Source organism: Alnus glutinosa, chromosome 8 (assembly GCF_958979055.1).
Source record: "Alnus glutinosa chromosome 8, dhAlnGlut1.1, whole genome shotgun sequence".
Lineage (NCBI taxonomy): Eukaryota > Viridiplantae > Streptophyta > Magnoliopsida > Fagales > Betulaceae > Alnus > Alnus glutinosa.
Window position 1 is genome coordinate 5965338 of NC_084893.1, and position 13622 is coordinate 5978959.

General features: G+C 36.5%; 1 protein-coding gene across 1 annotated transcript; it reads left to right on the forward strand.

Moving 5' to 3' along the window:
• Positions 1–1062: 1062 nt before the first annotated feature.
• On the forward strand, positions 1063–12432 carry LOC133875383 (serine/threonine protein phosphatase 2A 55 kDa regulatory subunit B beta isoform-like). The gene is made up of 14 exons (XM_062313502.1): positions 1063–1385; positions 1855–1958; positions 2142–2249; positions 2390–2509; positions 6015–6206; positions 6302–6393; positions 6829–6947; positions 7842–7965; positions 8115–8238; positions 9213–9281; positions 11223–11314; positions 11444–11521; positions 12024–12100; positions 12223–12432. The coding sequence occupies exons 1-14, from the start codon at positions 1295–1297 to the stop codon at positions 12357–12359; spliced, it is 1527 nt and encodes a 508-aa protein (XP_062169486.1). The 5' UTR covers positions 1063–1294; the 3' UTR covers positions 12360–12432.
• Positions 12433–13622: the final 1190 nt, after the last annotated feature.

The window sequence follows — 13622 nt, forward strand, 5'->3', positions numbered from 1 at the left end:
AAGAAAAGACATATATATATATATATAAGTTTAATGTTTTTTATTAAATTATTGTTTGAAGGTATTTCTATCTTCCAACAAAATTTAACGTCTAAAAATAGAATATTTCGTTCGATTTAACGAGATTCTCTAACGGAAGATGGGGTTTTGATATGTAAATGGTAGTTCAACGCTCAATTCTAATGAGGGCTTCAGTTCATGATGGCATATTGACAATGACCGATAGTTTTTTGGAGGAAATGTAATTACCCAAAAAATTCACTGACGACAAAAAACCACCGGTGATAAGATTCTGACGATGGTGACAGGAATTCGATAACACTAGCCAGATTTCGGTCGCCAACTGGCCGGAATCTGGCACAATGGCCAAATTCTGATAACTGTACCCGAAATCTAGCCAACTGGCCGAAATCTTGCACAGTGGCTAGATTTCTGTCAGTATTGCTGAAATATTGCACAGTTGCAGGAATCCGGCCACTATGTTAGGTTCCGGCGATCGAATCCCAAAATCTAACGACTTTCGGAGACAGATTCGGGCTACCAAAAAACTCCAGTGGTCGGCGGTGACGAATTTCCACATACGTGCGGCCAAGAATGAGAAGTTTAAATTCAAAAAATGATTTACGGTGTTAAAAACCGTATAAATATCATTTTTCAAAAATTAAAGAAGTTTTTTTCGGTCAAATTGAAAATAATTTCTGTTGACCATCATTTTCCATTGCATATCTTCTTTCTCACGCCACAAGCCCTCACTCTTTGATCCTCTCATGTGCTCATCTTGCCGTCACCGTGCATTGAGTCTTACACCGTCAAGTCTCATTGGTACCTCTCTCTCTTCACTATAAAACCATAGTTCACTTCCCATTCAGGTTTTCTTTTTTTTCTTTTTTCTTTTTTTAAAAAAAAAAATAAAGATCGAAAGGTTGGTTGAAACTGTCGTATCGAAATTATGAGATAAAAATGGAGTTTATAGTATTAATCTTATAACTAGGCCTTGCACACCTTTCGTAGCCTAGGATATAGGCCCATCTGATAACCCAAAACAAAGGTGGCTTAGCCCAGAATGCTATTTTGGCGCATAATCTTGAAAACCATTTCTCGGAGAATTCGAGTGGAGAGAATAGAAGCTCAGGGGAATCAGAATCTCCTTCCAACCGAGAAATAGAATCACCGTCTTTTTCCTTTTCCCTTTTCCCTTTCGCTTTGGCTTTGTGAATTCCCACAAATTAGCTCCTAATGGCGAGCTTGTGACTCGTGAGGGACCGATCGAAACGTCGCCGCTTCGAAAGCAGCCATGACTTTGAGCACAGACTCTCGCACTCCTCTGGAGTGGAAGTTCTCCCAGGTCTTCGGCGAACGAGCTCCCGGAGAGGACCTCCAAGACGGTTAGTTCCTCTCTGTGTTTGTGTGTGCGTGTTTGGTTACTGAGAAACTGTGGGGAAAGAAAGTAAATCTTTAACCTTGTAAACTTTGGTAATTATGGTTCCGGTCCCGGGGAAAATTCTAATTCTTACTCAACGGAGTCTTGTGTTGTGTTGTGTTGTGTGTGTGTTTGTTTGCTGAGAACATTTGGGAAAGGGTAACAAATTTGAAGAATCGTGAACAGTGACGTGTGGCTTTGCATAGTTGGCTTAGCATAGTTGCCTTTTTGAGAAACAAAGGCAATTGATAACACGACAAGGTTTTTGTTTCCTTTTCATCCATTTTCTCAGCAACCAAACATACTGTGATCTTAGTTAACTTCTAGAAAGTTTGACGCTAAGTTAGAGCTTTGTTTTGTTTCGATATAATTGTTCAAAGAATTTCTTCAATTCTTGATAAAATTGTCAAATTAAGTATTGGCCTTTCTTTTAGTTGATATCATAACGACGATGGGATTCGATAAGAGTGGAGATTACCTTGGTGTTGGAGATCGAGGCGGCCGTGTTGTAATTTTCGAAAGAAAGGATGGGAAAGATGTAAGAATCAACCATTCATTATGGGGTGCTTCTAAATATGTTTTACTTTGAAGTTAGGAAGCTTTTCTGAATTCATTCTGTACTATTTTGTTGATTAGGCTGGCAGCTGTAATGGTTGTTTGGCATCTAATGTTGGGTAAATTGGGTTTATGATCTTTTTATCATTAATTATTGGTTTATTAGACTTCAAATCAGCACCTTTCTCGGAATGAGTTGGAGCAGATGGATTTTTGTTTCACAGGCCATCCTCAATTCCAATATAAGACCGAGTTTCAGAGTCATGAGCCTGAGGTATGCTTTTTTCTTTATATTTGATAATATGGGATAATGTAATCTATGATATAAATTATATGGCTGTTTTTAGTGTACTGTGCATTTCGATTGTGCTGCCTATGTGCGTTGCAGATCCTGATGGTATACCTTTTCTTTAGTTTGATTATTTGAAGAGTCTGGAAATTGAAGAGAAGATCAACAAAGTAAGATGGTGTGCAACACAGAATGGATCGCAATTTGTCCTTTCAACAAATGATAAGACGATTAAACTGTGGAAGGTATGGGTATTTCAGAATTAAGTAACTCTATCTCTAAGGCTTTATATTTTGCACAATAAAAATCTTTTCAACATACAATTAAAAAGGATTGAGTATTACCCTCAAAATTTAGAGATCCAAATGCTTTTGTACATTATGGCTAGAAGATGAAGGTTGAGTGGTTTTGTCAACTTCTTCTCTTGATTAGTTATCCTAGATTGAAAATATCTCTTTGGTCAAATTGCTTATTGTAGCCTATTTTAAACTAGCCCCTTGCTATATCCAAAACTTCGATTATGCTCTTTAGAGTATGGCTTGGAGATTTGAGAGTAGGCTGACTAGATATTCAAAAAGGTGATGAGAGTAAGGCTAGATTAGAATGGGCGAAGGCTTCTTTGATATATGGGAGTACTATTTGTCAAGGGAGGAAAACATGGGACTAGGGGTGTTAGATGAGCTCAGATTCTCGTGAACTCGGTTCGACTTGGCTTGCTTAAACTCGATTCGGTATTGGTTCGAAAAATAAATGAGCTGTTTGTGAACACAATAATCTGCTCGTATATTAAATGAGACATACTCGTATAAATTCGGCTCGGCTTGAACAAAATTCGTGAGCTCGGCTTGTATAAGTTCGACTTGACTCGTTCGGCTCGAATCGTTAACTTGCTTGTGTGTGTGTGTGTGTGTGTGTGTGTATATATATAGAGTATTCATATTTATTAATATATATGTATAACGATTCGATTGGAGGCTCGGTTAGGCTCTTAACATTCCGAATTCGAACAACCCTTCAAAACTCGGCTCGAGCTCGAACCCCTATTCTATGTATTCGAGCTGAATCTGGTAGCTCCAAGCTCAGCTCGGCTCAAATACAGCCCTACATGGGACTCATTAAAGAAGGGAATCAAGTACAGAAATTGGAAAATGTCTTAGTGGACTACTTCAGTTGTTGGCTTGTCATGAAATAGAAAAAAGAGGATTTGTGTTCTGGTCTTCAATTTTGGAAGCTTGTTTTGTGTGAATCATTTGGTTTTCTATTCATTTAGATGTTCATTAATACTGAAGGCTAAGGTTGGATGGAGAGGGCAGAGGAAGATGGTCTTTTGAAAGTTAGAACTATTTAGAGTTAATAATTTCATCCCCAATTTTCTAGCTGTCTAGAAATATCCCAGAAAGGTGTTAAGAGAGGAGGGAGGGAGGGATGTTGGCGCTTTCTTTATATAAGTAAGAGGTTTTGCTCCCAATGGTTGCATGTTAGGCCACCAAAGCTTTCTTACCGAGTAGGAAACTGAAATCCCGGATAAAAAAAATTCTGGGATGCTATATACAAATATTTCACAAAATACAGAATTTTGTTTCCAATTTTTTAGGAATATATAATTAGACAAACCACCAGGAAAAACATTTTCCTAGAGGCCTTTTTTTTTTCTTCCCTTTTCTGTGCTTTTCCTGCCTTGCTGGACAATAGGGAGTATACCTTTTCTTTAGTTTGATTATTTGAAGAGTCTGGAAATTGAAGAGAAGATCAACAAAGTAAGATGGTGTGCAACACAGAATGGATCGCAATTTGTCCTTTCAACAAATGATAAGACGATTAAACTGTGGAAGGTATGGGTATTTCAGAATTAAGTAACTCTATCTCTAAGGCTTTATATTTTGCACAATAAAAATCTTTTCAACATACAATTATAAAGGATTGAGTATTACCCTCAAAATTTGGAGATCCAAATGCTTTTGTACATTATGGCTAGAAGATGATGGTTGAGTTTTTCTCTTTTTACTTATCAAAAAAAAAGATGATGGTTGAGTGGTTTTGTCAACTTCTTCTCTTGATTAGTTATCCTAGATTGAAAATATCTCTTTGGTCAAATTTCTTATTGTAGCCTATTTTAAACCAGTCCCTTGCTATATCCAAAACTTTGATTATGCTCTTTAGAGTATGGCTTGGAGATTTGAGAGTAGGCTGACTAGATATTCAAAAAGGTGATGAGAGTAAGGCTAGATTAGAATGGGCGAAGGCTTTCTTTGATATATGGGAGTAGTATTTGTCAAGGGAGGAAAACATGGGACTAGGGGTGAGCTCAGATTCTCGTGAACTCGGTTCGACTCAACTTGCTTAAACTCGATTCGGTATCGGTTTGAAAAATAAATGAGCTGTTCTTGAATACAATAATCTGCTTGTATATTAAATGAGACATACTAATATAAATTCGGCTCGGTTGGACAAAGCTCGTGAGCTCGGCTTGTATAAGTTCGACTTGACTCATTCGGCTCGAATCGTTAACTTGCTCGTGTGTGTGTGTATAGATATATATAGTATTCATATTTATTAATATATATGTATAACGATTCGATTGGAGGCTTGGCTAGGCTCTTAACAAGCCGAATTCGAACAACCCTTCAAAACTCGGCTCGAGCTCGAGCTCCTATTCTATGTATTCGAGCTGAATCTGGTAGCTCCAAGCTCGGCTCGGCTCGAATACAGCCCTACATGGGACTCATTAAAGAAGGGAATCAAGTACAGAAATTGGAAAATGTCTTAGTGGACTACTTCGGTTGTTGGCTTGTCATGAAATAGAAAAAAGAGGATTTGTGTTCTATCTGTTTAGGGTCTTCAATTTTGGAAGCTTGTTTTGTGTGAATCATTTGGTTTTCTATTCATTTAGATGTTCATTAATACTGAAGGCTAAGGTTGGATGGAGAGGGCAGAGGAAGATGGTCTTTTGAAAGTTAGAACTATTTAGATTTAATAATTTCATCCCCAATTTTCTAGCTGTCTAGAAATATCCCAGAAAGACGTTAGAGAGAAGGAGGGAGGGAGGGATGTTGGCACTTTCTTTATATAAGTAAGAGGGTTTGCTCCCAATGGTTGCATGTTAGGCCACCAAAGCTTTCTTACTGAGTAGGAAACTGAAATCCCGGATAAAAAAAATTCTGGGATGCTATATACAAATATTTCACAAAATACAGAAATGGTGGAGATGCCTGATTGCGGTAGTTGTCATAAAAGCCAAGTGGATATCATGTTATAGTTGGTAGCAATTTTGATGCTTGTTGCTTAGTGGCTAATGCTACATTTTTGGGGAATCCTGATGGAAGGTTATTTTACACTTCATGGAGCGTGAAGATGCCAAATAATATGGAAGACTACGGCATTTTTTATTATTTGAGAAATTTGGAAGGAGGAATGAGAGGATGCTTGAATGACATCATTAACATACCTCTTGGTGGAGTTCATCTTTGCGTCAATTATGGATAGTTCTTTGGCCAACTCTTAACAAACATCGTACTCCTCTATGCCTTTTTCATACACTTTCTATTTGGGCCCTTTTTCCTGTGATGAAGGGCTTTGTTAGTTTTATACAACATGCTAACTTTTTTGCTTTTTATTCTCATCTTTAACTCTTCTTTGCTTATCCATAAAGATTGCACCCAGACGGTTTCAATCAGTCAAGATGCATTTCACTACTGTGCTAAAATGACTTTGGCAATGCTAACTTATTCTTTCCGTGGTTTTTGAGGCCAGGTCAAGGAACATAGAGTGAAGAAAGTAAAAGAAATTGACCATAATCCACTTGTGTGTTCAGAGAATGCACTTTTGGCTGAAAGGAGTTTCATGAGTGGGCAAGATAAACCATCTGTTGATAATGGCTATCATCTTGAATGGACAGAAAAGATGGCTGCAAACACTTCGCCATTTCAAGAAGTGCATTCCAAGGTTGGTATTTGTGGATTATAGTAAGTCTATTACAGTTGACTGCATCAGTTTTCTTTTGCATAAAATTTAATTGTAGTAGTCTGTTTTGTAACTAGATTGCTGATATTGAAGACACTGCTCGCACAAGATGTCGAAAGGTGTATGCTCATGCTCATGATTTTAACATTAACTCCATCTCAAATAATAGGTAAAGTTTGTACCTGCTACCTTTGTATTGTAACTTTAATATAACTCCTTGCTTAGGGAATGCCTTGCGGCACAAAAGGTGAATATGAGAGAAGGATTTGTATTTCTAGTTTGATAAATAAGCCAGCCATTACTTTTTACATATCTATTTTCCTTTACCTCTCTCCAGGTTGCAGGAACAGTATTAGTTTAGTAACGTAGAAACTTAAATATATGGTTGTTATGATGTGACTAAAACAATAATCTGGTGATAAAGAAAGGACGATTGAGGAGCTTATAACTTTTTTTTTTTTTTTTTTTTTCTTTGTTCTCTTCGACTGCTTCGTTCCTAGCTCCCTTAGTGATTAGCTTTAATGATTTTCTTGTTCTTTTTTCTTCTCCTCCTTAGACGCTTCTCTTGTATAAAAAAAAATCTGGTGTCATAATCTCTGTACAGTGATGGTGAGACATTTATTTCTGCGGATGACCTGAGAATAAACTTGTGGAACCTTGAGATTAGTGATCAGTGTTTCAATATCATGGATATGAAGCCATCAAACATGGAGGATCTTACTGGTAATTCTGTTCTCTAAACAGTTTATAGTGTAATTTCTGCCACATTCTTTATTTATTTTTTACAGTACTCTAATTTTGTATCATCTATATATCCCCTACTCTCCTTATTTCTCTTCATTCTCAATGAATTGCGAAACATTAAGAGAAAAAGGATCGTAAATTGTGAATGTTGCAGCAAAAGAAGATGCACTACCTAATTAATCCTATTGACAGACCTTTTATTTGTCCTTTCAATACGTGTAACCCTTTTTTTTTCCATTACTGAACACTAAGCCGCAACTGTTGGATGTTTAGAATCAGGGGAGGAGGTTGAGGATGAGCAGAATAGACAGGGATTCATTTGGTTGTGCAGACTTGAACTTTGAGCAATATTCGAACTCTGTGCAGTGGTTAATCATTCTTTTGTTTGGATCAGCCATGGTATTTGAAATTGGAATTGGTCCAAAATTCCAGTTTGATGGTTTGGACACAACCAATTTTCTTTTGGAATAATTAATTTTTAATGTGGCTCTATAAAATGCCACACTGACCACAAGTGATGGTAATGTTTGACAAACCTGTTTATAATCCTGACCCAACACCTTACAACTCATTCATCTATTTATTGAGTTATGGTGTGAGAACCTAGCCCATTGGATACATGACATGATTAAGCAGCAAATAAATTATGGTGCCATAGATTTCTTGGTGATTGTAAAAACAGAAGTCCCTCTGCTTGTATCAATCTACCATGGGCCATTAACATAATCCGTCTACCTGTGTTTTTTTCATACTCAATAAGGGACTGTGTTCATACCATTTAACTAACCAAAAAGAGGCAAAACAGGCCCCTGAGGCATAGATTTATTACGTTATGTCACTCATATATCTGTTACATCTTGAATTTTTATTCAGAGGTCATAACATCAGCTGAATTCCATCCAATTCACTGCAATCTGCTTGCATACAGCAGCTCTAGAGGTTTTATTCGTCTAGTTGACATGCGGCGTTCAGCATTATGTGAACACAGTGCAAGAATGTGAGTTTCTGTCCATTTCTGTTTCATTTTTGTGGTCCATGTCTCATGAGTTCTGATTTTTGCTTTCACTTTTACATCTGTACTTTTTTACTATTTCAGAACGCCTTGAATATGGTCTGATACTTTTCATGTGGAGTTTGATGTTGCAGATTACAAGATGGAGGATCTCATGGGTTTAAATCATTTTTCACAGAGATCATTGCGTCCATCTCTGATATAAAGTTTTCAAATGATGGGCGGCACATCTTAAGTCGTGATTACATGAATCTGAAGGTCTTATTACTAAATTGAGCATGGCTTTTCAATTCAAAATGTCCTTCATCCAGACTCTGTCATCTGCATAAGCTTTATACTATTCATGGATTTAGGGAATGATATGATTACAAGTTTCTATTACAATCAGTTTTTCAAGGCATGGTTGTAAAAGACTTTTCTTTTAGATCTAGTTATTAGACATCATCGTATTTTCTTTATTAATGATGTGACAAGTCTATGGCCTACAGCCACTGTAGTTTGGGGACACAATTTCTTTGAAGTGAGAAAGATCATTTTTTTACTTATCTTATTTTCTAAGTTATTTTGACACAAGGGCAAGCCTATAATAGATTTTATACCAACTAGGGAACATTGTTTGTACTTCTCATGACTGTATTTTGTTTTTTTTGCCTTTACACCTGGTTTCTGTAACTCCATTACGAAGTATACAATGGGATATATATAAGGGTCTTTTCCTCTGCTTGCGGAAGTGACCCTGCTTGCCGTTGCTGCTTGGGTATTTCTACTCTTAAAATAAGAGAGAAGGGCAATGGAACAGGGGGCAAGGGGAGTGGTAAAGGGGCCCTTTTGCGCTTTTGTCTTTATAGCGGATACCAGTAGTGTATCAGCTCTGGCATTATTGAACGAGAGAGATGCTGGTCCTAAGGTAGCAAAATTCCTTGTCAAGTAAGTTCCGACCTGCACAAAAGGCGTAACGATCTGGAAACTGTCTCGGAGAGAGAATCAGTGAAATAGAGATGTCTAGTTTTTAATTCTTGCATGTACTATCTTTGTGTTTGCTTTTGTTTTATGTCAATATTTTTCATGTACTGGGATTAAAAGACACATGACACTTTGGTGATCTGTTTTCGAGTAATAATTTTGATGGCAAATGCGTCTTCTGATTCCTGATCGTCCTCTACATTACCACCTTGAAGACCACCTGGTAGTTCACTACTGGGTACTAATTGGGGCTTTATTTCTTGCTGCAGCTGTGGGACATTCATATGGATTCATCGCCAGTTACAACATTCAAGATTCATGATCACTTGAACCCTAGGGTAAGTAAGCCAATACAATTCTTCACGATGCCAATTAAAAAAGATGGTTCTTCTGGATATTAGGATGTCTATGTTTGTTGACAAAGAGTGTTGTGTTTCGAAATTGTCTTTGTTACTTTCTATCAAAGTATGCACCTTCGATTGTAGTTGTGTTAATTAACTGATTTTACCCAATTCCATTTCCACACTAAATAAGCAAAAGCAATTGGAACAGATGCTCCGATTTTAGCTTTAATCAGATCAACTGAGAGCCTTCTGTCATTTTCTTGTTTTTCTAGAAAGCAGCAATCGCCTGGTTATCATATTTTCTGTCTATTGGCATATTGTGATTCAAATGTCGACCTTAGCTCAGTGGAAAGGTCAGAGGATTCATTCTCAAGGTTGCTGGTTTGATTCCAGCAGGTCAAGTTATATTTCTTGATAAAAAAGAAACAGAAAAGCTTTTTACTTGTGAGTCCAAAAAAGTTGAAATTGTTCCTCGTCTCCTTTCTTCTTCAGAAACTGCCAGTTTGTAAATAGATCTTTATACTAGAATAATGCCATGCATGAATATATGTGGAGTACTGGATCTTTTTTTACCCAGAAATAGAAAATTTACCCTCTTTAAACTCTTTCAGGATGAGTTTACCCATGAGAAGCAGTTTATTGTAAAAGAATTGTATTTATTCTCAGATAATTGGTTGTTCCTTACATAAAATCCATGAGCTTAGCTGTAGGAGCCTTCAGTAGTATTAGTGATGTTCCACTTTGTAAAAACAACGTGCTTCAGTTCTTTCCTGAAAAGGCTTTATTATTTGATAGAACCATGGGACAAGAAAATTCACATGAGCTACCAATCAAAAGCACGGGTTTCATTATCATGATTGAATTTTTCATGATGAAAATTGGTGAATATTGCCAGATAAATTTCCGGCAAGACTGCACCTGAGCTTGAGCACCCCCTACTTGCCTATCATACCAATTTTATATTTTATTCATGTAGGAGGCATAAAGAAGCCTTGGAAGTAACTGCAACGACATTTTTGATTGAGTGAGATTAGGAATTCTTTTAGGTTTCTCAGACTTCGTTTTAGGTGGAGCTTCCTTAAACCCTTAGTAGTGACAGGTGAATGAGGTGCCAGCTCTACAAACTGCTCGTCTTTCCATTCTATTTAGTTCATTCTTTTATTATCTTTGTTCTTTTGGTTTTTTTTTACTGCGACTAAGTTGTCCAAGGGTTGCCTGGCACTATTTTCTGCCACCTATATTGAGATTCGAGACTGTGACAAACAATGAATTATATTTAAAAGATCAGTGATCTCTTCCTACCGTATAGCCTTTCATCCTCAATTTAAGTTATGTGAGAAGGACACATGCACACATGTTGGTGTGCAATGCATACAAGATGGGCAGGATTGACCTCCGAAAAGTAAAATGCAAAACAATATAGCCGAAATCATGGTTTTGCAGTCCCTATGCAGAAGGAGATTGTGTAGTAATTTTTACATGGATTGCTCCAAATCAAGGTTGTCTTTTTGACCTTGTACTACAATTAGATCAGTCAGGACGTTTTGTTTTTTTTGTTTTTTTTTGTTTTTTTTATAAGTAATCGAGATGTCATTAAAAGCGTAAAGATTAGTCATGACTTTTGAAAGATGTTCAGTACCTACGAGTCCAAATGATTGGTTGGTAAACATCCCAACTTGAGTATAGAGCTTCAGAAAACTTTCAAGTTAAATTACCTACCTTAATTGATGATGATCCTTGAACTTTGTTCCTGAAGGAATGGTTGTTGGTGTTATCCTGAGTTTCCTCTTGTAGAACCGAGTTATATGTACTCCAATGATGCTGTTAACTTTGTATAGTTTTTATGCTGTGTAGGATTTTTAAGGATGAATTTTCCCAAGTGCAATGTGCATTTACATGTACCTCTTTAGCTGACGGTAGCCATATGTTGTGCAGTTATGTGAGTTGTATAATAACGACTCAATATTTGATAAATTTGATTGCTGCCTTAGTGGAGATGGAACTCATTTTGCAACTGGATCTTACAGGTTTGTCCTTTCTACCCTAACTGCAGTTGCAAATTAAGTCTTGGGAGAGATTATCATAAATTATCTTTGGCGTGTGTTTCCCCTAAAAAAGGCAGCTTAGCTGACCAAGCTTCTCTGACTTTGATTTAGCAATCTGTTACGTGTTTTCTCCCATGGTGCTGGAGGTGCAGAAGGGATCACAATAGAAGCTAGCAAGAGTCCCGGCAGGTTAGCTTTTGTCTCTCTGTCTTACTCTTTGTTCCCCAAAACTAAGCGGTCGAATTGATGGAATGCTGTTCTCCAAAACCGAAGAGAGAATTAATCTTGCAGTCATTAATATATACATTTTATATATATATATAGGCTTCTGTTTTACCTTTTTTTCTTTGGTTTCTTGTTGTACTGAGTGATATGAACTTTGGGTAGAACTTACCCTTGAAAACCGGCTTGCAAAGGGAGGGTGCCCAATAGCGCTTATATAGATATGGTTAACACTGTACTTAAGCCACGTGGGACACCTAGGATTGTAACACTAAGAATTTTTGTGCTGTGTGTGTGTTGGCTCTTATAAGCTGGTTATTTAAATAATATTAGACGATCGGAACTACAAAAATGACCAATCTACCGCTTGGTAGATACCAGTATGATTTAAATGCTACTTAGAGATTTAGGATACATTGACCCAGTTTCTATTGAACTTCTTCCTTTCTTTTTTTCAACTTGGAAACAGGAGGCCACTTCGTGATGCTGCTCCAAGGACTAGAAGGTCATCCTTAAGCAACCTGACACGGGGACTTTATCGCCTTGGTTGGTTTCGGCAATTGTTTTTCCTTTCTTTTTGACTTAATTGAAAAATTGAAAATGCGATTCTGATCTGCTGCCATTTTGTGGTGGTTCAAACCTCTGTCTTCCATTCTCCGATTTTGCAGGGCATGAAAACTCAAGCTCAGGTACTAATGAATTCTCTTGTAACTTAAGCTCCAAGCTACTACATTTGGCATGGCATCCAACAACAAATTTAATTGCTTGTGCCGCTGGGAATAGCTTGCTCATGTACTATGCATAATTTCCTGTACAGTTGTACTCCTAACAATAGAAAGATGCCTTAAATCAAATAATCATAGGAATTTTTATGTGCATATTAGTTGTCTCTGTTCTACTAATCTTACTTGGATGTGTGCTAGTTTGAAAGCAAAGGATATATGGTAATTGAAACTTGAAAGGAAAAAGAGATGATGACAAGGTTGACTTGAGGTATACCTTTCAGTGGTCTCTTGTTGTGATAAAAGAATAATTTCCATTAGAATGGAGAAAATAGTACCACGGATAGAGTTTTCCTCCAACCTAGGAAGTTCTTCCAATTTAATCTATAAAAATGATACGTATCATTTTGCACGTGAGAAACACTTTAACACTTTCTTTTTTTTCACTAAAGATGTCTAGGGCTTATGTAGGTCTGGTCATTAATCAACTAGTGGATCAATGGTTGATGCATCAACCAATAGCCGTTTAAAAAAATAAAAATCTATATTTCAAAAAAAATATATTAAATGTTAAACAGTTGAGGAATTAACTTAGAAAAGAGTAATGCTACATACTACAAGAGTATGCTACAAATCACCTTTGTGTCTTCATTTTGTCCTTATAAAATTGATGTGACTCTTAAAATCACCATTGGATCAAAATCCAATAGTGGTCTATCAATTCAATAGTAATTTTAAGAGTCACATCAATTTTGTAGGATAAAATGGGGACACAAAAATGATATGTACCATTATCCATTTAAGGGTTGATGGGTGTTGTCACATCAGTCCGATGAGATAAGGATATAATATGTAGTATTACTCCCTTTAAAAAAAATACTTAATAATTTCATATCTAAAATTAAAATATGTAAGCATAAAATGTGGCATGCGTAACGAAGAAATGGACTAAAATTGCGTACATTAAATTCGACCTAGGGCTTATGTAGGTTCTCCATTTATTAATCAATCAAAGGTCATACATCAACTATAGCCGTTTTAAAGAAATATTTGTATATTTTTTGAAAAAAAATAGTAAATGTTAAAAAGTTGAGGAATTAACTTAAAAAAGAGTAATGTTATATATTACGCACCTCCATTATATCCATATCCCAATAGATTGATGTGGCAGTATTAATCAACCCTTAATTTTTTTTATTTTAAAAAAAAAAGCCTAAGGGTTGATTTGCATTAACACATTAGCTTAGTGAGAATGGAGTGTAGTATGTAGCATTACTCTTGAAAAACTTCATAACAATTTCAACTCAAATATCCAAAACAAAAAGAAAAATGCTAGAGTCACCAAA